Source organism: Girardinichthys multiradiatus, chromosome 24 (assembly GCF_021462225.1).
Source record: "Girardinichthys multiradiatus isolate DD_20200921_A chromosome 24, DD_fGirMul_XY1, whole genome shotgun sequence".
NCBI classification, from domain to species: domain Eukaryota; kingdom Metazoa; phylum Chordata; class Actinopteri; order Cyprinodontiformes; family Goodeidae; genus Girardinichthys; species Girardinichthys multiradiatus.
Window position 1 is genome coordinate 2,627,229 of NC_061816.1, and position 27,148 is coordinate 2,654,376.

The 27,148-nt window shown below is 43.6% G+C and overlaps 2 protein-coding genes across 8 annotated transcripts in view; one reads left to right on the top strand and one right to left on the bottom strand.

The window, feature by feature from the left end:
• The window catches only part of LOC124861426 (gastrula zinc finger protein XlCGF57.1-like), a 1,067,819-nt gene that overhangs the window by 858,625 nt on the left and 182,046 nt on the right, over positions 1-27,148 (bottom strand). The gene's annotated exons all lie outside the window — the stretch shown is intronic.
• Positions 4,226-26,015, top strand: LOC124861427 (zinc finger protein 271-like). 2 transcript variants are annotated; one of them, XM_047355205.1, is made up of 4 exons: positions 4,232-4,527; positions 11,766-11,951; positions 18,766-19,221; positions 25,843-26,015. In XM_047355205.1, exons 1-4 carry the CDS (start codon positions 4,389-4,391, stop codon positions 25,998-26,000), a joined length of 939 nt encoding a protein of 312 aa, XP_047211161.1. In that variant the 5' UTR covers positions 4,232-4,388; the 3' UTR covers positions 26,001-26,015. The 2 variants fall into 2 exon arrangements, with proteins under 2 accessions (XP_047211160.1, XP_047211161.1); XM_047355204.1 differs by lacking the exon at positions 25,843-26,015 and having other exon boundaries at positions 4,226-4,527; positions 18,766-21,220.

Here is a 27,148-nt window from a genome sequence, read left to right on the forward strand (position 1 = left end):
ATGGTCTGCTTGTGCAACTGTCCTAGGTCCTGCATCATGAATTTGACTTACTCAGGTGCCAGTCTATTGTAAATCTGTTCCTGGAACATCAGCATCAGTTTTGCTTATTTTTAATAAGCATTTTGTTGTGTTACGGACACGTCTGTTTGTGTCCCTGTCCATGGTGCTTAAACTTCAGTTTGATTTGCTAGTTATTGAGGGGTTTCCTAATCCGATGTGAACTGGTCATTTCCTTGTATCTTGTCTTGTCCACAGCTGCCTCATACCAGCGACCTCAAGGATTAATATTATTATTTTTCTTCTAGCACAGGATGAATTTCTTACCACAGAGGACTTAATGAGCTAATTACCTCTATTAGAAAGATTTGATTATAACCAGCTCTTACCAGTAAACTCCCAGGGATTATTAATGTCATTTGATTTGTTTTTCTGTGTTTGATTTTCTGTATCATTGTAATATTTTTCCTCATGTACAGCGCTTCGAGTGTCTTGTTGCTGAAAAGCGCTAATTAAATAAACTTGACTTGACTTGAGTTGTATCTGTCCATGGTTCAGCAGCATGAGTGTGACGTCTTTATCAACAAGCTGCTTTCCAGTCTCCTGTGAATGTGAAGTGTGTTTTGCCACTCTCCGTGGTGCTGAAATGTTAATTTGTCTCCAAGTCAGACATGTGTTTGACCTAAACTAGTCACTTTTTTCTGCAGCGTAAGGTTTTCTTGCCTATTATGTGGCAGTTTCCAGTCTATTGTGAACCTGACTTGTGCTTGGAACCCTGTCCATAGTACATCAGATTGACTCCTAGTCCAATGTGACCTCTTTATTAATACGTAATTTCCCTTAATCTTTGAACCTGGTGTTTCCATGTGTTACTGTGTAACCTCTGGTTGTGCTGCTTTTCATGTTTTTGCTTTTCCACAGCATCAATGGGAATATTTTATTAGTCTGCGGTTTTACAGTCTACTGTGAATCTGACCTCTATTCTTCCCACTGTTCATGGTGCTGCAGCTTCAATTTGATTTGATTATTAATCAGCAGTTCTTTTCTTAAAAGGACGGCTGCTTGTGCTATTGTCTATAGGGCTGAAGCATTAGTTCATCAGTGTGACTAGCTTCAGAGTGATTCATTTCGCTGCGGAGAGCGACTCTGAGTGAGGAACTGACAGAGATTCCAATCTTAGTGAGGAGGTGTGGTTGACTCCGTTGCTAGGTGTGATGCTGTCTTCTAAGAGCTGTGATTGGTTGTTACCATAGGCAAAAAATAAAAAATAAAACAAATGTGCTCCTAGAAATCAATGGAGAGAAATTTACCAAGCATAGAATTTAAACTAGATTCAGTTTCATCATGAACCAGATTCATGGCATCAAATTGTTTGATGTAGCTTATTTACAAACTCATTATTTTTTATATGCCTATTCTTATGTTTACTCGTCATGCTGGTTGTTTTCCTACGTCATCTATTTCATATTAAAGTGGACACCCTGCTGTCAGCATTTTACTGTGATCTTCTTGTATAAAGAGGTTTGATTTAATAAAACAACCAAAAAAAAAGATGCAAATAACTGAACTGGACAAAGGAGAGCCCGATGTTGGCACAGCTGGTGGAGGAGAAGAGAGGAGTGTTAAAGGTAGATTTGGTCCTGGATCAAGGTGGGAACCAACAGATATTCCCAGCAGATCAATGCGTCGTTCCCTCTGCTTTCAGCACCAGCCTGGAATGTGAGCAGCTCTGGTTCCTGCTGCATTCAGAAGCTAGAGAGGAGATAGCAGCACCAGAGAACTTCTCCACAGATGTTGGAGATGACTATTCAGGCTTCTGACATCATCATGAACAATACAGCAGATACTGTTTCACCTCATTTACATTTTCTTGCTATGTAGTGTTTAGATTATTGTACTATATTTGGGCAGCCGTGGTTTTATGTTTTTTGGATACAATCCGGGTTAGCAACAGAACATCCCTTTCAGACAGCTTCCTCTTGCGTCCACAGTTAATCCTGTTGGATGTGGTTCATCCTTCTTGGTGGTATGCTGACATTACCATGGATACCGTGGCTCTTGATACATCACAAAGACTTGCTGTCTTGGTCACAGATGCGCCAGCAAGACGTGCACCAACAATGTGTCCTCTTTTGAACTCTGGTATGTCACCTATAATGTTGTGTGCATTTCAATATTTTGAGCAAAACTGTGCTCTTACCCTGCTAATTGAACCTTCACACTCTGCTCTTACTGGTGCAATGTGCAATCAATGAAGACTGGCTACCAGGCTGGTCCAATTTAGCCATGAAACCTCCCACACTATATATATATATATATATATATATAGTCAGTCAGTCAGTCATTTTCTACTGCTTATTCCATAGTGGGTCACGGGGGAGCTGGTGCCTATCTCCAGCAGTCTATGGGCGAGAGGCGGAGTACACCCTGGACAGTTCGCCAGTCCATCGCAGGGCAACACACAAACAACCATGCACACACTCATTCATACACCTAAGGTCAATTTAGAGTGACCAATTAACCTAACAGGCATGTCTTTGGACTGTAATTATATATATATATATATATATATATATATATATATATATATATATATATATATATATATATATATATATATATAATTACACAGTGCTCCAAAAAAATAAAGGGGAGACTTAAACAACACAATATAACTCCAAGTAAATCAAACTTCTGTGAAATCAAACTGTCCACTTAGGAAGCAACACTGATTGACAATCAATTTCACATCATGTTGTTCAAATGAAATAGAAAACAGGGGGAAATCTTTGGTGATTAGCAAGACACTCAATAAAGGAGTGGTTCTGCAGGTGGGGACCACAGACCACTTCTCAGTACCGATGCTTTCTGGCTGATGTTTTGGTCTCTTTTGAATGTTGGTGGTGATTTCACACTCGTGGTAGCATGAGACGGACTCTACAACCCACACAAGTGGCTCAGGGAGTGCAGCTCATCCAGGATGGCACATGAAGATGGTATGAGGGCCGCACGTCCACAAATGTGGGTTGTGCTCACAGCCAAACACCTTGCAGGACGCTTGGCATTTGCCAGAGAACACCAGGATTGGCAAATTCGCCACTGGTGCCCTGTGCTCTTCACAGATGAAAGCAGGTTCACACTGAGCACATGTGACAGACGTGACAGAGTCTGGAGACACCTTGGAGAGAGATCTGCTGCTTGCAACATCCTTCAGCATGACCGGTTTGGCAGTAGGTCAGCAATGGTGTGGGGTGGCATTTCTTTCCGTGTGCTCACCAGAGGTAACCTGACTGCCATTAGGTACCGAGATGAGATCCTCAGACCCCTTGTGAGGCCATATGCTGGTGCGGTTGGTCCTGGGTTCCTCCTAATGCTGGACAATGCTAGACCTCATGTGGCTGGAGTGTGTCTGCAGTTCCTGCAAGATGAAGACATTGAAGCTATGGACTGGCCCGCCCGTTCCCCAGACCTGAATCCGATTGAGCACATCTGGGACATCATGTCTCGCTCCATCCACCAACGTCACGTTGCACCACAGACTGTCCAGGAGTTGGCGGATGCTTTAGTCCAGGTCTGGGAGGAGATCCCTCAGGAGACCATCCACCGTCTCATCAGGAGCATGACCAGGCGTTGTAGGGAGGTTGGGGTCATAACTAATAAACAATGAGGAGTATTTCTTCAAATTTAACACAGATTAAACTCAAACATTTCCTCCAGTGATGTAAAGATGCTGATATAACCCACAGCTCTGTGAACCTCATCGTTCTCTGTGTTGCTTAGAAATCAAAAAGGTTTGGAAGGATATATTTCCTGATTTATCCTGGAGAAGGTGGGTAATGTTTGTTTTTCTGATATTTGAACATTTTATGTTCCTAAATATGATCAGAAATTTTGAGAATTAATCACTAATCCATTATTTTACACAAATGCAACTTTTCTAGACTAAAATCTCCCTTTATTGCAGTCTACAAGGATTCTGACCTAAATGTAAATGATATCCAAACCTGTTGGAACAAGAAGGCAGGTAGAACTAGAAATATTTGTGTTTCCTTGGAAGTTTGTTCTAATGTTCAAATGTTTTTCATTCTTTGGGGCCTCCTGGCTCATTGCTCGACGTTTTAATTGTTACCTTGTCTCAACACATTTCATCCGTATTTTGAAATATTCACTTTGAAACATCGTGTTTGTCAACAACTGTAAAAACACACGTGCAACAGTAATACATAATAACAATAAAAATATGGTCGTGATTTCCGGTTCCGCTGGCCCCGCCCCCTCTTCCCAAACACGCGGATCTCTTCCGGGTTCTTCATCCTTTGTTCCCTGTTCGTCAGCAGCCCAGAAGCGGGAGTGTTGATAAAGCTGTAAGAGAGCTGCAGCAGCAGCAGTTGATGAACTCTGGAAAGAAGTCCAGCAGCTTGAGGAACATCTGGTCAAAGAAACTGGAGGGAAGCAGGAGCTCAAACAGCGGCAGGACGCAGCAGAGGAAGAGACACCAGATGATGGATGATGTTTTCCAGCCCAGATTAGGTTTGGATGTTTCCTTCTTCATGCCAACTGTGTGGATGGTAGTTAAAGTTTAGGAGCCGTTTTCAGTCTGCTGGTGGATTATTCCTCTGAATTAGAACTCGTTGTTAGGATAGTGAAACATCAGCAGGAGCTTCTGGAGCCCAGCTCAGAAATATTAGAGTTTGAAACGACAGAGGATCATCTAACTGCGGTGAAGTGAGCCGACGATCGCTGACGGTAGAAATCAGATGCGTCCATCCATGGTGTATTACGGTAGAGGAGCGGTATGGGAGCCGCTGGAAGCACAAAGATCTGTTTGTTGGGAATGATTACAGCTGCAGGAGTTTTGGACAAACATCTCATGTTGTTTCAGTTTCAATGTTTGAGGAAGATGTTTAATGCTACTTATATGATAAGTAGTTAATCCATCAATGGATATGTTAAAATATCAATGTTATATTACAACACAGTCATTTATTTAGAGACATTTAAAGTAAGCTAAAAATGTATTAACTTATAAATTAATGAATTTTGACTGAATTAAATAAAAAAACAGCCACATTAGCAGTCTGGACTGTGAAAACACTCATTCTTTCATATTGATATTACATCTACTCAAGCAGCTGCAATGTATTGGAATATAAGACACACCCCTGGATTGGTTTAAATCTTACCTCACTGACCGCTCAAAATTCATTCAGTTGAAATCTGCCAAATCCCAGCTATCTCCACTCTCCTCTGGTGTTCCTCAGGGCTCTGTCCTTGGCCCAATTTTATTTATAATTTACCTCCTCTCTCTTGGTCATTTGCTCCTTAAATTCAGCAGTTATGCTGATGATACCCAGCTCTAACTCTCCACCAAACCATTCTCTACCATCCCACCTAATTCCCTTTGTGACTGTTTACAGGATTTGAAAGCCTGGTTCTCATCTAATTTTCTTAAACTCAACAGCAACAAAACAGAAATGATCCACATTGGGACCAAATCTATCCTCTCAAATCCTTCCACTTTCACCCTCACCATCGACAACACATCTCCACCCAGACTTCATCCACTCAAGTTAAGAGTCTGGGGGCCTGACCTTCAAAAGATTTGCGTGTACAAAACCGCACGCAAACCTGTTTGCGTCGGCAAAGCTGATCTACAAACGAGGTGGTAATCAGATTGTGCGTGCAAAATCAGCTGAACTGAGCCCACAAAGTTTTTAGGGCGTCTGCCTTCGTGAATATGCAAAACAACACGCAAATTAATGGATATGCAAATGTCATCCCTTATCACCCGCAATGGGATTTTCAAAGCCTGAAATGGTTTTCGGACGCATTTTTTGAGTGTGGATTTAGCACGTTTGAAACGTAGGTGTCAACTGGGATGCAAAAACGTCTGTTGTCACTTTGGCCAAAAGGAGGCATAAATAGAATGACAGATGACAGCGAGAGAGAATCCTCTGTACAGGTGTCAACAGATCTGGGTGGTTGTTGTTGAAAAATTCGTATCCAGAGACTGATGAATCAGCTTTATTTTAATCTTGCAAGAGAGGATTTTACAGCATTGGAGATGCGCTCAGTAGTGCTGCCAAATCATTCTGACCAGACAAAGCAAAGGTTCTCCTGATAAGCTACAACAGTTTTCAAGGTAATTCTCATGAGACCCAGAGAGAGGGTCTCACACTTGTCCTAGACATAATCTTAACAGTGTGGCATACATGTTATCTCACACAGCTGCATGCAGAAGGCTGAGAAACCATTACGCTAAGACTAAATAAGAGAAGAATGGAACAACACCGAGGGGTTCTAATACTTCTAATACTTAATCATAATTGTTGTGATTATTAATCTGTGAATATTATTGAATATTCATATTTTATCAAATAATATTTGGGTCTGTTAAGGGTTGTCCTGTGAATACCAGCCCAGTAAAGTGATGGTTTTAGGACAAAATAGAAAGGTGTGAGACGAGCTCTGACATTATTGAACAGCATAAACTCTGCACATATATGGAATGAATTCACACAATTTCTTAAAATACAAGAATTTATTAACAAAAATAAGTCAACTCAAAGTCAAACATATTTTAATCAACAAACTCTTTACTTTGCTAAAACAATCCAACTAAACTACCAAGCAGAATTAAAGATCAACGGGGGAAACAAACTCTGGTCCGTTTAAAGCGGACCAAAAGTGGCAACTGTGAATACACCCTAAACATAAGATTAGAATTTGTTGGTACCACAGTCCAATCAGATACGTTTTCACACTGCAACACAAAATAGTTCACATCTGTCCACTTTTGTGTTACAGATTTTACCAAAGCGATGTGTGGGACAGTGTCTCTTGTTTTGAAAAGCTGCAGCTGGTGTGAGTTCAGACAAACAGGAAGCGCGGCTGTATTAGCATTCCAATACAGTATAGATGTGGTTAGTTTTTCACAAGTAATGTGAAACCAAGCTTTCTCATATTCTTTGTTAGGACCCAACAACATATGTGCAATACAGTTTAAATCAACAGCTTGCATAAAATCACAGGAGGGATTAACAACTGATCTAACCTCCTTCAGCAACTGCTGTGAACACAATGAATTTTGCATTGAACATAGTTAAACATAGTTTAATGCTTGTAGACTGAACTTTACTGCAGTAAACACTGTGTCAGCCTGAGTAGAGACCCGTACCCCCTCTGGGGTGGACATTAGAATGATCCCTAGCTTGCACATCAAATCTCTACCCATCAAATTTACAGGACACAATGATGATAAGAGGAAACAATGTTTGAAAGTAAACCCATCAGGTGTTACACATGTGATGGGCTTTGTCACATGTTCCCTTGTCGTCTGCCCCGATGCTGACATAGAAAAAACATGATTTCCGCTGAGTTTTGGGGGTGTTGAAAATTCCTCTGCCTTAACAACAGAAGAAGTTGCTCCTGAGTCTACCATAAATGATATTTTCTTTCCTGAGACTATAAGATCAAACATTGGGAAAGCTTTATATGCCTCTGAGGTAAAATGAGCATAAGTTGGTATATATTTTCTCTCAAATTTCTTTTCCAAAACAGCAATAGCATGATGCACTTTAGTCAAGTCATCACAGTCATTGCAAAGCAGCTCTTCATTGCGTGAAACAGGAAGAGAAGGAAAAGTGGATTGAGCGTCTATATATATATATATATACATACAGGGGTTGGACAATGAAACTGAAACACCTGGTTTTAGACCACAATAATTTATTAGTATGGTGTAGGGCCTCCTTTTGTGGCCAATACAGCATCAATTCGTCTTGGGAATGACATATACAAGTCCTGCACAGTGGTCAGAGGGATTTTAAGCCATTCTTCTTGCAGGATAGTGGCCAGGTCACTACGTGATACTGGTGGAGGAAAACGTTTCCTGACTCGCTCCTCCAAAACACCCCAAAGTGGCTCAATAATATTTAGATCTGGTGACTGTGCAGACCATGGGAGATGTTCAACTTCACTTTCATGTTCATCAAACCAATCTTTCACCAGTCTTGCTGTGTGTATTGGTTAGGGTTAGGGTTAGGGTTAGGACTAGGGTTGTGCTTGCCCTCCTCTGCCTCGGTTAGTCAATCAGCCTGGTAAGATGCAGCCTCAGCTGGGTAGGGACATTGCTCCCTCCAATGTCCCCTTCTTCCACACTTGAAACAGGTGTCTGGATCACAAAAACGTCTTCCCGGACCTCTCCGTTGGCCTTGCTTTCGTCGATATATTCCATCCCTATTTCTTCCGACATTTTGGTACATCGTAATTGTGGCTAGATGCAGTTCTTTGTCAGAGGCTTCTTTTTTACTCCGCTGGCATTCTTCAAACATGAGTTGAGCATGTTTGGCATGTCTGCGAACATCAGCAAGGTGAGGATGATCCGCCCAGCACACATATGCCTCCTTAAGATGTTGTGCTGAATGTGGAAGCATTCCTTTTATGACTGCATCACAAACAAGTGTCTCCCAGACCCCTGCTTCTGTACTCACTTCTGTGGGCGTTTCTATCCCACTGTACTTGGTCACTGCTTCGATCACTCTGGTGATGAAATCGTTAGTGTCTTCATCACCTTTCTGCTTGCAGGCATAGATGATAGTCATATTGATCTTTCGGGGAAACTCTGTCTTTATGGGAACCGCCAGGACATCAACGACATTCCTGTATTCCATATTTGAAACATGATCCTAATCCTCATGTTTCAGACGTAGTTTTGGAACAGGGAGCTTGTTATGGATTTTTGCGATGTCAGACGCAGTTATTTTATGTGTCAGGATTCTGTGTATTTCAGCACCAGTAGGACGATATTCCTTGCAAAAATCAGAGAAACTGGTGGAAAAAACTTCACCTGACTGAGATAGGTCAGGGAGAAGTTTTGCGCACTCCTCGATGTCATGAGAAGTGCAGGACCGGAAAACCAGGTTAGGTCCATTTGGACCCATTACTTCCACCATAGGTGCAGTGAGAGTGTGTCCCTGAGCCTTCAGTCTGGTATGAGAAGACGGGGGGCTAGAGCTCGTACCTGGCCGTGAATCAGAACGATCTGAGGAGCTGTGCAGCTGTGCAGATGTGGTGTTAGAGCTATCTTCCACCTTCAGTGACTGCTGTTGCTGCGAGGCTGCAGATGTGGCTGGCTCTGCAGCTGGAGGTCTGGAGGTCGCTGCTGCAGAGGAGGAGCTGTCAGGTTGTTTTTGATGGGTCGGTAAACATATGGGTCCAGATCGTGGTCCACCACAGCCGCCAGAGTCGTCAAAGCTCGTAGATCAGGGTATACAGAGTGAGAAACAAGAGAAGAATGAACAGAAGTGTCAGATTTTACAGTTGGATTATAAGGGGTGGGGTTATTTTGTGTATGTTTGCATCAGTATTAGGACCAAAGTTGGTAAGAACAGGTAAAGAGATAGAGCTTTTATTTTTATGTCTTTACTGTTATCCTGATTCCCTGGCGTCAATTTAGAGGTTTTTTTCTTTTGGCGTCACTCAGCTTCATCTTTCCAACATTTTAACTATGCTTTATATTTTTTCATAGCCTGGTAATCTTTTTGATCTATTTTTTTTTTTTTTGTCCCTCTAATTTTTCCTCCTTTTCTTTTATAGCTTCTTCAACCCTCTGTAAAACTGTAAGATTGCATGAACCCCCTGCCGGAAAGTTAAATTCTTTAACCCATTTATTTATGCACTTAGTGCTTTGTGGACCATATTTTTTTTTACCATAAAATCAACCGTTTCTCCCTGGAGAGGAGGAGGTAATCCCTTAGAACTGAACCGCTGTCCCATACTTGACAGCCTTGCCACACCCTTTACTTACTGGTAAATGGGGGAATATTCCTTTAAAACCTGCAGACGTCTCCACAAGAGTTTAGAGCTTTCTGGCACCTAATCGCCTTCCCCCCAACTTACTGGTTAGGGGAGCCTTGCTCGTACAGGGAGGGGTCTCTACTGGTGAATTACTGGTCACCCACACGCAGCGTGGCATCAACCGCGCCAGCAAGGTCCGTACACCTCGCTCCTGGTCCAAGTAGGGAAAAATCCCAGATCCCCTTTGTCCCCAGTAGAAAACTGTTAGTTTTAACCTTTAATTAAAATTTAAGAAGTCCTCATTATTATTAACCCTTTTATTATTTTTTTCTCTATTTTTTATATTTTGCAATTTAATTTATAGGCCTTAGGTTATAATTTGTTTTCTGTTCCTAATATAACCTAATGATAATAATTATTAAATTGTGCTGATTCAGGACTTCACCATCTCTGGGAAAAATTAGGTTCTTTCTGGATTCCAGTGCTGAGTCTCCCAGGAACCTCGACGCAGAAGTCCTCCATCCCTGCAACACTAAGCGGGGTAAAGGCAAGGAATCTCTTCCAAGGCTGGTGCCTGGCACTTCTTCGTCAATGTCCCCAGAGTAAATCAGTTGAGGAATCCTGTTCGTGACGCCAAATTGTTGTAGAAAAATTTGTATCCAGAGACTGATGATTGTCACTCAGAATCAGCTTTATTTTAATCTTGCAAGAGAGAAGGATTTTACAGCATTGAAGATGTGCTCAGTAGTGCTGCCAAATCATTCTGACCAGACAAAGTAAAAGTTCTCCTAGAAGCTACAACAGTTTTCAAGGTGACTCTCATGAGACCTGTTGTCCTAGACATAACCTTAACAGTGTGGCGTACATATTATCTCACACAGCTGCAAGCAGAAGGCTGAGAAACCATTACTCTAAGACTAAACAAAGAGGAATGGAACAACACTGAGGGTTCTAATACTTTTGTCAGTTCCTGTAGAGTATCAAAGAGCAAATCAAGCAAGGCACAAACATTTCCATAACACATGGTACCACAAGTGTGAAAGCAGCACCAACATTCAAAAGTGACCAAAACATCAGCCAGAAAGCATCGGTACTGAGACGTGGTCTGTGGTCCCCACCTGCAGAACCACTCCTTTATTGAGTGTGTCTTGCTAATCGCCAAAGATTTCCCCCTGTTGTCTGTTTCATTTGCACAACTGCTGTGAAATTGATTGTCAATCAGTGTTGCTTCCTAAGTGGACAGTTTGATTTCACAGAAGTTTGATTTCCTTTGAGTTACAGTACAGACCAAAGGTTTGGACACACCTTCTCATTCAAAGAGTTTTCTGTATTTTTATGACTATGAATATTGTAGCTTCACACTGAAGGCATCAAAACTATAAATTAACACTCGTGGAATTATATACTGAACAAAAAAGTGTGAAACAACTGAACTAACACGTGTTCCCTTCATTGAATAATAACGTTCATTGATATAAACGTGATACTTAATTTATAAATGAGTTGTAGCTTTCATTATTAACTCAGAATAGATCTGATGGGTTTTGATGCATTTCCCTCAGACACTGTCTACTAATGTCACCTGATGCGTATTTCTCACATACCAAGAATTGTTTAGGGAACAAGTTGCTGCAATCTAGTGGTTGATTTATACTAAATTAGGTCTCCTCTTTCTTATCACTGTACTAAATATCTAAATGTTGTTATATCAGCTGTCTGTGCTATATTCGAATGAACAATCTCTACTTCACAAACCATCTGCTTCACAGCAAAACTCAGGCAATTATGTTTTATATAATAGTGATTTAATTCAGGGGTTAAATATGAGATTCTGCACATGACCTAAACTGTCAGTTCTTGAGGTTCAGTTTTCTCTAAACTGCTGATCAGATGTTTTTCTCTAATGTGAATCTTTACCAGCTTAGAAACATGAAGTTAAAGTTGTTCATAATGCATGTAATGTGTTTCAGTGCTGCCAGCAGATGTTAAAGAAGAGGCTCCTGAAGAACAGAGTCCTGATGTGGATCAGCAGGAGCCAGAGTCCCTCCAGATAAAGGAGGAACAGGAGGAACTCTGGACCAGTCAGGAAGGAGAGCAGCTCACTGTGAAGGAGGAGACTGATACCATGTTTCCATTAACTGCAGCTCCTATCAAGAGTAAGGATTTGTTTGTGTGTGTGTCTCCTGTCTGGCAGCTAACAGTCTGGTGCATCTGGTTGTCTTTTATGATCTAAAGTAGATTAGCTTCACAAAAAGGAGGAAGAAATGAGACGTTTCCCTGGTTTCAGAGTTGACTTTATTAAATGAATGATACATATATACAGGGGATGGACAATGAAACTGAAACACCTGGTTTTAGACCACAATAATTTATTAGTATGGTGTAGGGCCTCCTTTTGCGGCCAATAGAGCGTCAATTCGTCTTGGGAATGACATATACAAGTCCTGCACAGTGGTCAGAGGGATTTTAAGCCATTCTTCTTGCAGGATAGTGGCCAGGTCACTACGTGATACTGGTGGAGGAAAACATTTCCTGACTCGCTCCTCCAAAACACCCCAAAGTGGCTCAATAATATTTAGATCTGGTGACTGTGCAGGCCATGGGAGATGTTCAACTTCACTTTCATATTCATCAAACCAATCTTTCACCAGTCTTGCTGTGTGTATTGGTGCATTGTCATCCTGATACACGGCACCGCCTTCAGGATACAATGTTTGACCATTGGATGCACATGGTCCTCAAGAATGGTTCGGTAGTCCTTGGCAGTGACGCGCCCATCTAGCACAAGTATTGGGCCAAGGGAATGCCATGATATGGCAGCCCAAACCATCACTGATTCACCCCCATGCTTCACTCTGGGCATGCAACAGTCTGGGTGGTACGCTTCTTTGGGGCTTCTCCACACCGTAACTCTCCTGGATGTGGGGAAAACAGTAAAGGTGGACTCATCAGAGAACAATACATGTTTCACATTGTCCACAGCCCAAGATTTGCGCTCCTTGCATCATTGAAACCGATGTTTGGCATTGGCATGAGTGACCAAAGGTTTGGCTATAGCAGCCCGGCCGTGTATATTGACCCTGTGGAGCTCCTGACGGACAGTTCTGGTGGAAACAGGAGAGTTGAGGTGCACATTTAATTCTGCCGTGATTTGGGCAGCCGTGGTTTTATGTTTTTTGGATACAATCCGGGTTAGCACCCGAACATCCCTTTCAGACAACTTCCTCTTGAGTCCACAATTAATCCTGTTGGATGTGGTTCGTCCTTCTTGGTGGTATGCTGACATTACCCTGGATACCGTGGCTCTTGATACATCACATAGACTTGCTGTCTTGGTCACAGATGCGCCAGCAAGACGTGCACCAACAATTTGTCCTCTTTTGAACTCTGGTATGTCACCCATAATGTTGTGTGCATTTCAATATTTTGAGTAAAACTGTGCTCTTACCCTGCTAATTGAACCTTCACACTCTGCTCTTACTGGTGCAATGTGCAATCAATGAAGACTGGCTACCAGGCTGGTCCAATTTAGCCATGAAACCTCCCACACTAATATGACAGGTGTTTCAGTTTCATTGTCCAACCCCTGTACATACAGTACATATCTGGGCCAGCACAACTAATCCTGTGATGGAACACAATGTGCCTGTTTTTCATTTAATAAGCAAAATTAAAATGATCTTGTTATGGATTTTCTTATCAAACTAGGAGAGAAATCAGCTCATTAACAATAGAAAGACCGGACTTTGTCTTTATAAATTTATTCAAAGGCATTTCAGCGTTTGACGACTGTCACTGAGTTTAGTCAGTGAAGCAGAGCCCAGAACAAGAGTTTACAGACAGTATTTAAACAGTATGTGGGTGTTACCTCAACTTAAAAGAGTTTTAGAATTATGATCCCCAGACCCTCCCCGGGTCAGAGGTAACAAGGTTATTTAAGAGGGCACCCATCTACCATCCCTTGAAGCATACATTTCAGGGAGTGTTAACCATAAACCTCCTGATAATGAATTTACAGACCAGCTCCTCTAGGGAAACAAAACACAGAGGTCAGAGAGGAGAGAGGTAAAGGGAAGTTCAGAGTATTAAAAAGAAAATAATTTTCCACAACAATCTTATTAAGCATTTATACTGTATTTATGTAAAACTACTTAACTTCTAACAGTAACTTAGTAACGGTACAGAAATGTCATGATTCACTGCATTTCATTCAGGACAAACAAGCGTATAAATGTATAAAAGTTTTTACTTAAAAGTGAACAAAAATGTTTAGATTTCTCATCTGATTTTATCAGTACGTTCTAGTGTGTGAAAACGTGGGCAGCGATTTCCATATGGTACTGAGTTTAACGGCTCTATACGCTAAAAGCACCTAGAGGGTCGATCTTCCCTTAACAAATTATAAGTTTAAAATTGACAAAAGTTGGTTTGTACTATAGGATGTGGAATGGAGAGAAAGACTAGAAGGAAATTGCAACAAACCACAGAACTACAACACGAAACGTTGGATGAAGACAGCAACACTAGCAACAAGTCTGAGCACGAGTTCATGGAGGCTATTCAGGCTAGCATCATTGCGTTTACAGACAGGTATCATGGGCGGAGGTATAGAAAGATTTTACCAAAACTATGGACCTACTGAGAAAAGAACTGGGAGGATTTTCGACAAGAGATGGGTGGAAAGCTAAACAAAATGGTTGCCGAGATGAAAGAAATCACAGAGGGTCGTGGACATGGAGGACCTTAACATGGAGAGAATAGAGGCAGTAGCACGCTCGCTGCTGCTGCAGGAAAAAGTTCAAGCTCAGTTCACCGATCTGGAGGCCGCTCAAGGCGAAACAACATATACGCGTCCTCAGAGTTCCCAAGGGGGCTGAAGGCAACAACAATACAAGAGTTTATAGAAAGTTATGAACAGGACCGGTTACAAAGGGGAGCCCTGCCAGAGTCCAACATGCACCGGGAACAGGTCCCGGTGAAGTCCCGTAAATATACAGTGACTGGAGGGTCCCTATAAAGGGCCCCCGATTCCATACTGCTGGAGCAACCCCACAGGGCATCACGAGGGACATGCCTTCTCCAGGTCCACAAAACACATGTGGACCGGTTAGGCAAACTCCCATGAACCCTCGAGTACCCTGTAGAGGGTATAGAGCTGGTCAAGTGTTCCACGGACGGGACGAAAACCACACTGCTCCTCCTGAAGCCGGGATTCGACTATCGGTCGGACTCTCCTCTCCAATACCCTGGCATAGGCCTTACTATGGAGGCTGAGGAGTGTGATCCCCCTGTAGTTGGAACACACCCTCCGGTTATGAAGGGGGACCACCACCCCAGTCTGCCAGTCCAGACACACTGTCCCTGACCAACACACAATATGGGGCTGTCAACCATGACAGCCCCACAACATCCAGAGACTTGAGGTACTCGGGGCGGATCTCATACAGGCCAGAAGCCCTTCCACCGCAGAGCTTTTTAACCACCTCGGTGACTTGAGCCTGGGTGATGAAAGAGTCTGACCCTGCGAACCCAGCCTCTGTTTCCACCAGGGAATGAGTGATGGCAGGATTGAGGAGATCCTCGAAGTACTCCTTCCACCACCTGATAATGTCCCCAGTCGAGGTCAGCAGCCTCCCACCCCCACTGTAAACAGTGTTGTCGAAGCACGGCTTCCCCCTCCTGAGGCGCCGGACGGTTTGCCAGAATCACTTCGAGGCCAGCTAGCAGTCCTTCTCCATGACCTCACCGAACTCCTCCCAGACCCAAGTTGTTGCCTCTGCCACAGCCCGGGCCGCTTAGCCTCACGGTACCCGTCAGCCGCCTCAGGAGTCCCACAAGCCAACTACAGCCGATAGGACTCCTTCTTCAGCTTGACAGCATCCCTTACTGTCGGTGTCCACCTCCTAGCTAATTTCCTTCACCCTCCTTTCTCCAATCTCAATGCCATGTAAATCAACTTTCGTGCACCTCTCCAGCATCTGTCTCCTGTCAGGGTGGCCCCCATGATGCTGGAAACTGAGACTCCGTACCAGTTGTGATACAAAATCTTCAACATTCAGAGGAGAGACTCCTCACTCGCAAGGTTGACATGTTTCAGCAGATGATGGAGAGAATGCAGCAGCGCCACACCTATTATCCTACTCGGCGTGGGAAGTTCTGGGGTGCACGTCATTAGCGACGCACCAGAGAGACAGGTTGCAAAGTCTGTAATGAATTAAGTCACACTAATTATTCGCACTGCATGTCTGAGAGACTGTTATTTGCCTGTTTTTCCCCTGTCCACACCAAACTGAACTGCTCTGTAAATAACTCTTCCCAACCCCAGTCTGGGGGAAACAAGTAGACCTGTATTCGGAGGGATGCTGTACAGGTCACACCATAAACTCCCAAACTGATGACATGTCAGATGCTGAGAATGTGTACACATCAGAGAGAGACTCGTGTAGTGACTCAGGAGTTGTTGTTTATCAGAAGGTTCACAGAGTTGGCAGCAGCGACAGTCTTTTCTACACTTTTGGGAACATGGGGGGACATTTAAGATTAGTGGGATTTGTGGGAAACCACACTGCTCCTCCTGAAACAGAGTTTCGACTATCGGCCGGACTCTCCTCTCCAATACCCTGGCGTAGGCCTTACCTGGGAGGCTGAGGAGTGTGATCCCCCTGTAGTTGGAACACACTCTGGTCACCCTTCTTATGAAGGGGGACCACCACCCCAGTCTGCCAGTCCAATGGCACTGTCCTTGACCGCCACGCACACAATGTTGAAGAGGCGTGTCAGCCATGACAGCCCTACAACATCCAGAGACTTGAGGTAGTCAGGGCGGATCTCATCCACCCCCGAAGCCCTGTCACTGCGGAGCTTTTTAACCACCTCGGTGACTTCAGCATGGGTGATGAAAGAGTCCGACCCCAAGTCCCTAGCCTCAGTTTCTATCAGGGAATGCGTGATGGCAGGATTGAGGAGATCCTTCAAGTATTCCTTCCACTGCCCGATAATGTCCCCAGTCGAGGTCAGCAGTCTCCCACCCCCACTGTAAACAGTGTTGGCGAAGCACTGCTTCCCCCTCCCGAGGCGCCGGACGGTTTGCCAGAATCGCTTCGAGGCCAACTGGTAGTCCTTCTCCATGGCCTCACCGAACTCCTCCCAGGCCCAGGTTTTTGCCTCTGCCACAGCCCAGGCTGCGGCACAATTGGCCTCACGGTATCTGTCAGCTGCCTCAGGAGTCCCACAAGCCAACCACAGCCGATAGGACTCCTTCTTCAACTTGACAGCATCCCTTACTGCCGGTCCACCACCGGGTTCTGGGATGGACCTTATGGCTACGGGCAGCAGCATCGACGCGGAGAACATTGTCCATTCGTACTATATGTCTCCAGCATCCCCCGGAATCTGGTCAAACCCTCCCGGAGGTGGGAGTTAAATAGGTCCCTGGCCGAGGTCTCTGCCAGACGTTCCCAGCAGACCCTCACTATGCGTTTGGGCCTGCCAAGTCTGTCTGGCTTTCTCCTCTTCCAGCGGGTCCAACTCACCATCAGGTGGTGATCAGTGGACAGCTCAGCCCCTCTCTTCACCCGAGTGTCCAAAACATGCGGCCGAAGGTCTGATGATACAACAACAAAGTCGATCATGGACCTCCTGCCTAGGGTGTCCTGGTGCCAAGTGCACTGATGGACACCCTTATGTTTGAACATGGTGTTCATTATGGACAATCCGTGACTAGCACAGAAGTCCAATAACAAAATGGAGTCCCCGAGAGGGGCACTATCCAGCACCCCCGACAGTGATGCCAAGAAGGCCTGGTACTCCGCACTACTGCTCGGCCTGTAGGCTGAAATGACAGTGGGAGACCTGTCCCAAACCCGACGGCGCAGGGATGCGACCCTCTCATCCACTAGGGTAAACCCCAACGCGTGACGGCTGAGCTGGGGGGCAACAAGAAAACCCACCCCAGCCCGCTGCCTCTCCCCGTGAGCCACTCCATAGTAGAAGAGAGAACCCATAGCCCATCTCCTCTCCAGAGCCCACGCTGTGCGTGGAGGTGAGCCCGACTATTTCTAGTCGATATCTCTCGACCTCCCACACAAGCTCAGGCTCCTTCCCCCCCCAGTGAGGTGGCATTCCACGTCCTTAGAGCCACCCTAAGTATCCGGGGATCGGGCCACCGATGTCTCCACTTTCATCCGCTGCCCAATCCTCTTTGCACCAGTCCCTCACAGTTTCCCCTGCAGGTGGTGAGCCCACCGGGGGATTGCCTCGCGTCTCTCCTTCGGGCTTGGCCCGGCCGGGTCCTGCGAGGAGCAACCCAGCCACCAGGAGCTCTCTGACCCCAGGCCTGGCTCCAGGGTGGGACTCCGGAACCGCCGTACCGGGCGACGTCACATGCCTCGTTATTTTAGTCCTCATGAGTTTTAATCTCTTCTACAGAAATAAACACCCAGAAACCATTTGACTGAGCTGTCTGCTTTCATAACCTATACGATCACACCAACACAACCCGTTACATACAGATGCACAACTGTGTCAAGATCCCAATCCAAACCGGACAGTTGAGACGAGCTGTTTTTTAAACTATGCAGCAGCAAAGTTTCTCTTCTGCGGTTCATCTTAGATTTGCTGTATATTGTATTTACTAAGGTAAAAATAATTGAAAATCCTTATAAATTATTATGTACAAAATTATAAATATACTGTATTTTTTATCAGCAATGTAATAACTATTCTCTTTCAGCTTTAAAGAAAGGCAATTCAATCACTGGATATCTAAGTGCTTTAAAATTTCATATTAATACCATGACAGAGCGAAACTTTAATATTTACATTAAGGTTATAATAACATTGTGGCATCTCTCATTTTACCTGCTGTACTGTTCACTGATAATATTTATCAGATTTATTTTCTCTACTTCTAATCTTTAATCTTTATCATCTTTGTAACATTGTTTATCATTGTTTCAATGATGTCTGCAGATGTTAAAGAAGAGGCTCCTGAAGAACAGAGTCCTGATATGGACCAGCAGGAGCTGGAGCTCCTTCACATAAAGGAGGAAAATGAAAGAATCTGGGCCAGCCAGGATGGAGAACAACTGAATGTTAAGAAGGAGACTGATTATACCAGGTTTCCAGTAACTGTTCATGTGAAGAGTGAAGAGGATGAGGAGGAACCTCTGTTCTCTCAGCTTCATCGACAACAAACAGAAGACAGAGATCTTCCAAGAAGCATCTCAGCTGACCAGATAAAAGCAGAAATTAAAGAAGAGGACTGTGGGACATCAGTATCCAGCAGGAACCCAGATCTAAATACTCATAGAGACACTTCCACCTATTCAGAGACTGAAGACAGTGAAGATGATGAAGAGGATGATGATGATGTGAAGCATCATGAATCTGAGCTTAAACGATTGTCAGATTCTGAAACAGAAGAAGGTGAGGAGGATTGGAAGGAGAGCAGGACTCCAGGGTCAGACAGAAACACTGTCAACAAATCTTTGAGCTGCTCTGAGTGTGGGGGCAAATTTGCTAAAAGACGCTCTCTTCATAGTCACATGACATGTCATCCAAGATTAACGTCTTCAGATTGTTCTGGTAGTGAGACGTGTTTCAGAGAGAAGAAAATAATAGATTCACTGACAAAAGTCCAGACGAGTAGTAAAAATTTTAACTGTGGTGAGTGTGGTAAAGGTTTTAACAGGAAACAGGATTTAAAAAGACACACGACACTCCACACAAGAGACAAACCCTTTAATTGTGATGCTTGTCAGAAAAGCTTTTACCAAAAATCAACTTTGAACCAGCACATAAAAACCCACAAAGAGGAGAAATCCATTGGTTGTAACACTTGTGGAAAAAGATTTGCCTACAAGTCAGATTTAAACATTCACATGAGAATCCACACTGGAGAAAAACCCTTTAGTTGTGGTAAATGTGGAAAACGATTTTCCCAGAAGTCAAGTTTAGACAAACACATGAGAATCCACACAGGAGACAAACCCTTTAGTTGTGATGTTTGTGGAAAACAATTTGCCTGCAAGTCAGTTTTAAGGACCCACGTGAGAATCCACACAGGAAACAAACCCTTCAGTTGTGGTAAATGTGAAAAAAGGTTTTCCCAGAAGTCAAGTTTAGACAAACACATGAGAATCCACACAGGAGACAAACCCTTTAGTTGTGATGTTTGTGGAAAAAGATTTGCCTGCAAGTCAGTTTTAAGGACCCACGTGAGAATCCACACAGGAAACAAACCCTTCAGTTGTGGTAAATGTGGAAAAAGATTTTCCCAGAAGTCAAGTTTAGACAAACACATAAGAATCCACACAGGAGACAAACCCTTTGGTTGTGATGCATGTGAAAAGAGATTTAAACAAAAGTCACATTTAAACAAACACATGAGAATCCACACAGGAGACAAACCCTTTGGTTGTGATGCATGTGAAAAGAGATTTAAACAAAAGTCACATTTAAACAACCACATGAGAACACACACAGGAGACAAACCTTTTGGCTGTGATGCATGTGGAAACAGATTTGCCTACAAGTCGAATTTAGACAAACACATGAGAATTCACACAGGAGACAAACCCTTTAATTGTGATGTTTGTGGAAAAAGATTTGCCTGCAAGTCAGCTTTAACCAGACACGTGAGAATCCACACAGGAGACAAACCCTTTAGTTGTGGTAAATGTGGAAAAAGATTTGACCAAACGCCAGCTTTAGACGAACACATGAGAATTCACACAGGAGACAAACCCTTTAGTTGTGATGTTTGTGGAAAAAGATTTGCCTGGAAGTCAGTTTTAACCAGACACGTGAGAATCCACACAGGAGACAAACCCTTTGGTTGTGATGCATGTGGAAAGAGATTTTACCAAATGTCAGCTTTAGATGGACACATGCGAACCCACACAGGAGAGAATCCCTTTAGTTGTGATGTTTGTGGAAAAAGATTTGCCTGGAAGTCACATTTAAGCATACATGTGAGAATCCACACAGGAGACAAACCCTTTAGTTGTGATGCATGTGGAAAGAGATTTTACCAAATGTCAGCATTAGACAAACACATGAGAATTCACACAGGAGACAAACCCTTTGGTTGTGATGTTTGTGGAAAAAGATTTGCCTGGAAGTCAGCTTTAACCAGACACATGAGAATCCACACAGGCGAGAGAAGCCCTCTGTTTGAGATGCTTGTGTTATAAGATTATAAGAAAAGTCCAATTTAAACCCACACATGATAACTCACAGAGGAACTAAACCCTCAAGTTGTGATGCTTGTGCAAGTCATTTTTACCGCTCACCTCTAAGGGTATAATTGCATGTAGACATTGAGGGTTCAGAGTTAGGGGGGGGCAGACCAGACCCTATTCCCCACCGTTTTTTTTCTTTTTAAATGCACACTACAACAACATACATCAACACCACATTTGACCTGGCGGAGGCCGGCTTGGGGTCTTTTCACACCCTGTTCGCTATTTCCCATCTGTGGTCGGAGGCCTGGAGAGGGAGTGGGCCCTCTAGTCGGGTCTGGGCTGGGGTTGGGGGTCGGGTCTTGGGGATTGTCTGGTGCTGGGCTGGCGTTTCGGCTCTCTCGGGATCGCTTGGGTTCCCTTGGCTCTCGGCCCCTGGCTTTGGGCCCTGGTCTGCCGGCTGGGGGGTGCCGGGCTCCGGCAGGGGGGTCTTAGCCGGCATTGATTGGGATGTGGCCCCGCTTTGATGGAGGGGCTAGCCGCCTGGACTGCTTGGTGGCACCCCCGCATGGCCGTGGTGCACCATGCGGGGGTGCGGGTGGCCGGGGGCTGGGGCGCCCCCGGGGTTTGGGGGTGAGGTTGGTGGGGTGCCCAGTAACGTGGCCTTTTTTCCACTGCTTCCTTTTGTGGTCCTGGCCTGGGGTTGGGCGCTGGGCTGCGGTTGGCGGCCGGGTGGGTGGGGCGGCAGAGCATGTCTTGTGACTGCACCGGGGTGGCTGGCGGGTTGTGCTTGGCCTGGAGTGGTTGGCCTGCATGGCCCAGGCCCCTGGCCGGTGCATGTATCCCTCTCGTGGATTGGTGGGCTGGGGCTGCTGGCGCTCTCTGGGGGGGTTGGGCGGGCTTGGAGCTGGAGCTGGATAGTGTTTCTCCCTGGGCGGTCATTGCAGTGGCAGTGATGTAGTGTTTTTTGTTGCTGAGGGGGGCGTGGTGGGGTCACTGGCCCTGGGTGCCTGCTGCTGGCCGGGGACCTCTTGGTGGATGAGTTTTTCCCGTCATGGTGCGGGGTCGGGGGTCCGGTGAGTGAGTGTATGACGTCCATTGTTGTTTATCCTTACGTTGGGTGTGAGTGATTTTATGTGTAGGCATGAGGGTGGGAGTGGGTGATTGTGACTGTGTGCCTGCTTTTTTTTTTTTGCGACAGGTGGGTCTTGGACTGCTCCCTCTCCTGGATCAGCTTCCTCCTCACCACACCGCCTGCTGGTGGTTGGAGTCTCTGCCCTCTGGTGTACTTGTGGTTCTCGGTGTCCGGGGCCCGGTGCTTTGGTGTGTGCTGGCTCACTCCCGGTGGCTGCTTGCCGGGGCCTGGCCCCCTGGGCTCTGTCGGGCCTCTGCTTGGGGGGTGGTGTGTCCCAGGGTCTTGGGCCTCTGGGTCCATGGCTGGATCTGCTCGGGCGTGGACGGCTGCCGGCGGGGCCTGTGGGCTTGTCGCTGCGACTCCCTGGGGCTTCTGCACTGTCGCTGCTGGGTGGTTCCCCTGGGACTCTCCACTGCTCTTCTCTGGGGGGGGTTGCGGTAGTCCTGGCGGTGGTTCTCCTGAGGTTTTTGTGCTTTGGGGGGCCTTTAGATGTCTGTGGCTCGGATCTTCTCAGTGTCCTTCCAGGGACCATGGGGCAGGCCTGTCCTCACACTCGCTATTGCATATTTTTGTGGAGAAACCTTGTATACAAAAGCGCGTCCACACCCATACTCACAGGTGTTAAGCTTCAGGTGTTGACAGATACACAGATGTTCTATATTGGGCTGCACCTCTCACTAAGTACATTTTACATTCAGAATTACCGTGTACTATTTTGTTAAAAAAAAAAAACAGCTGCAGGTGTATAAGCAAGCAGGGTGTAATCTTGTATTCTCTTTATTCTTCTTTCTCTCCTCCACTCTTTACTCCTTTTCTCCACTTTTGCCCATCTCTCTCTTTTTTGAGCTTCTTTTTTCCTTTTCATTTCAGTCTCCGTGTCCATAACAATTGAAATATTCCCAAAGAAGTTTATAATAAAGTTTCTTTTATAAATATCAAGCAGAGCTTTAAAGCATTAGCTGTGAAAGTAAATCTGTTGGGGAATTTCTTGGCACTCAGACAACAATTCTGAGCGATACTCTGCCGGACAGGACACGGTAAAAAACCAAACAAAAACAAATTTAACAGACATGTAACTTGAAACACATCACTCTGCTTGTGAAATGTCCATATTATACACACTTGTTCTTTTTTTTTAAATTCAACTACATATTAAAAAATAACTTTTTGCTGATATTCTATGTAGATGCACCAGTAAAATTATGATGCTCAAAAAAAAAAGAACTCTGGATGGGTGGAAACTGGAAAAAAGACTGACTTATTCTTAGGAGTTGCTGTCTGGTTGGAAGTACCTGTAGTACAACTGCAAAGTACAGTACCAATACAGGAAAAAAAAAAAAAAAAAGTACAGAGACGGCCATGAATAGCGCCATCTTGGATCTAACTAATTCCTCTCGCATTGTTGTGCCCTAGCTGGGGATGAAAGGTGGACTTAGACCTTTCTTCGCTTCTGCTCATCAGAATGGTCCACATAAGAGGTGGTGTCTGGGCAAAGAAAATTAGTTTAGGATAAAACAACCTAAATATTGTTAATTTTATGGTGTTTAGTTTTTGACAAACTTTATTTGAATGATATGCTTTAAACAATGGTGGTTCAGTAATGGGATTTTGCTCCATTTTATCTGTGTTTTTCTCTAATCTCCTTGAACTAACCTGCTAAAGATTTGTTCGAATTTTGCTTAAGACATGCTAAAGGTTGTCTCTGCTAGCAGCTAACATGCTAATACCTCTGCTAATACTACACAGTAGACAGCTTTGTTTGCAACAGAGCTTGTTTCATTCACTCCTTACTTGGAGGTGACTGTGGCTCAGTAGGAAGAGTAGTCGTCTTGCAATCAGAAGGTTGTGGTATCGATTCCAGCTTCCTCCTGCCATAGGTCAATGTGCCCCTGGGCAAGGCACTTAACCTCAAGTTGCCTACCGATCTGCGTGTTAGTGAGTGCAATTGGGTGAATGTGGCTCTAGTGTAAAGCGCTTTGAGCGGTCTGTATGACTGGAAAAGCGCTATATAAGTTCAGTCCATTTACCATTTAATGCGCTGTCAGAGCTTGTATACAACAATAAATTCTATTAATACAAATATTAACCTATGGGTTAAACTTATACGACTGTTGAATAATGTATTTTCTTTGTGTTAGGATTCGGTAAGCCGGATGTGGTACCACCACATTTTTCCAATAGCCATGCGCCCCCTGGCACCTTTAAATAAAGGTTTGCGCCACCATTTTAAGAGTTAATAACTTAGTTCAATCATGTGCTGAGGAATACTTACATAACATTGAAAATCAGTTGTTCAAAAAGGTTATTGATTTCTAATTTGGGAAATCATTCTAAAAATATATATTTTATTATAATGTTTATTGCCTGGTTCACACGGCAGGATTTTCAAATTGTCTGCTGATTTTCAAAACCTGACGGGTTCGGTTTTCACAGCAAGCACAACACACGAACAGATTTCACTTACAAACATTCAGATTTCAGACTGGAAATTTCACAAACCCTCTTGAGATCAAACGTGAGTTCAGCGTAATTCCTTTCCGTGTTTCTCTCACCTCGCTTTCTGATTGGCTACACGTCACATTCAACAGGCTGAGTGCTCATATGTCCTCAGGGAATACCCCACAGAGTAGGAAGTCTGGAAAAGACGATCCAACATGTTGAATGTCTCTGATTTTATTCGGAGCAGTCCTGACGTCCTTCCGAGCAGACTAGATCACTCTTAACCCACCACACACGGCAGGATTATCTCATAAGATTATCTTAATAGCTAGCACCATGATTGGGAATGTCGGAAGATTGGGGTGAAAATCGGCATAAAATCCTGCCGTGTGAACCAGGCACTACTTACCGTCTGATTTGTGTTGTGACTGGTTGTTTGAACATATACCAATTGTTGTCCTTAATTACTTTTAAAACTAATTTGAACTCATTTCCAGATTCCTCAAAATAAATCTTGGTTCTTAAACATAAATATCAATACTGAATTGTGACATCATTGCATCAATTGTATTGGTCCCCTATTTTTATTATCTTTTTATTTCAATATAGTTTCATTAGTTTCTGTATTCCTTCATGTTGCTTGGTAGTTTTAGTTGAATGGTTCTAGTCTAGTATTTTGTTAATTGAAATATTTTAACTTGGAGATTAATTGTTTTTGTTAATAAATTCTTAAATGTTGAAGAGACGTCTTTGCGAATTTATTCCATATGTGTGCAGAGTTTGTTGTTCAGTAATGCCAGTACTCGAATCACTCTTTCATCTATTGTTCTAATATCACCGCCATATTCAGCTGGTATTCACTGGACAATACTTGATAGACTGAATGTTTCTTTTATTAAATAACTTAAACATATTATTGCACAAAGGCATTTATTTTTGCCATGCAGTCATTTCAATTTAAAACACTCTGAGGCTCACATTTTCTGCTAACTTTAACTGTAATCATTTTTATATCGGTTTACAGCCATCTGTGACAAAACATGGAATAAACCCTTCATTCAGCGTAATATTTTATTGGGTTCTAATCCAACCAGGAGCTGTCTTTTGTCTTCTTTTGTCTCAGAAGCAAGAAAACACTGAACTCCACATTGACAAACCTTACAAAACTGTTAAAGTTGCACCTCTACATGGAGTTTTTATTGAGTTTATAAAAGTCACAAATGGCAAATGTGGCACGATTATTGGTTAGAGTTTTATTGCTGATAATTTCAACATTTGATTTCATGGTAGGAAGACCTCACTCCCACATTCACCTGCTGAAGAAGACCTCTGCTGCAGTGGGAGGAGTTACCGCTCAGCATCGATGGTTCTGTTTTGGTGTCAGCAGAAAGAAATATGGTAATGAAGTCATATCCCACTGGTTTTATGTTCTTCACACTGGCTCCTAGCAGGTATTAGGATTAATTTTAAATAACGTTTGCTCCCCTTCAGAGCTCTAAATGGCCAGGCTCCAGATTATCTGTGTGATATTGTAACCAAACTGCTGCTCAGAATCTGTTGGTTGGTCCTCATCCCAGGCTAAAAGCTAAGAGGAGCCAGTGGATTCAAAGCTTGGTGATAGTTTGAGACTGTGTTTTACTAACTCTAATGATATTTTTGGAAACTAGTTAAAAACCATTCTGGTTTATCGGGGTTTTATGTCATGATATCATTGTAAATGTTTTTATTTGTTGTATAGTGATCCTTAATTTGATTTTACCTGTGTGGTACAGCTCTCTGTATCATTGACGACAAAGCTCTGTCATGAAGTCGTACCTGCCATTGACTTTATGTTGATTAGTAGCTGAAAATATGCGCTACATTATTTTTCGACTTTTTGGTCCTATATTTACTTAAATCATGGTTGTGTTATGTTTTTCTTGGCAAATTAATCTTAATTTAAATGGAATTGTTTTCATCTTTCCTAACTCCTATATGATTTAGTTTTACTGCAGTATCTTTGTGTTAATGTCTTGGTTCTAAAAGGACCTATAAGACCAAGGTCAAATTTCCAAAGAGACATTCCCAGCAGATCAATGCGTCGTTCCCTCTGCTTTCAGCACCAGCCTGGAATGTGAGCAGCTCTGGTACCTGCTGCATTTAAAGGTAAAGGTAAGTTTATTTATATAGTGCTTTTCAGCAACAAGACACTCAAAGCGCTGTACATACAATTACAATACAATCACAAAGAAAATAAACACAGAAACAGACACAGAAAAACAAATCAAATGATAAAATCAAACAACAGAGGTAATTTAAAAACAATAAAATAAAATAAAGAGAATGGAATGATGGACAAGAAAATGAAAGGAAAATTGGACTGAAAACACAACTAATCTAATGTATTTTGGTGCTAAGCCATTCAGTGATTTATAGACAGAAATATTTTAAGGTCTATTCTCCGAGCTACAGGGAGCCAGTGTAAGGACTTTAGAACCGGGCTGATGTGCTCCACTTTCTTAGTTCTAGTGGGGACGCGGGCAGCAGTGTTCTGGATCAACTGCAGCTGTCTGATCGACATTTTAGGCAGACCTGTGAAGACACCGTTGCAGTAATC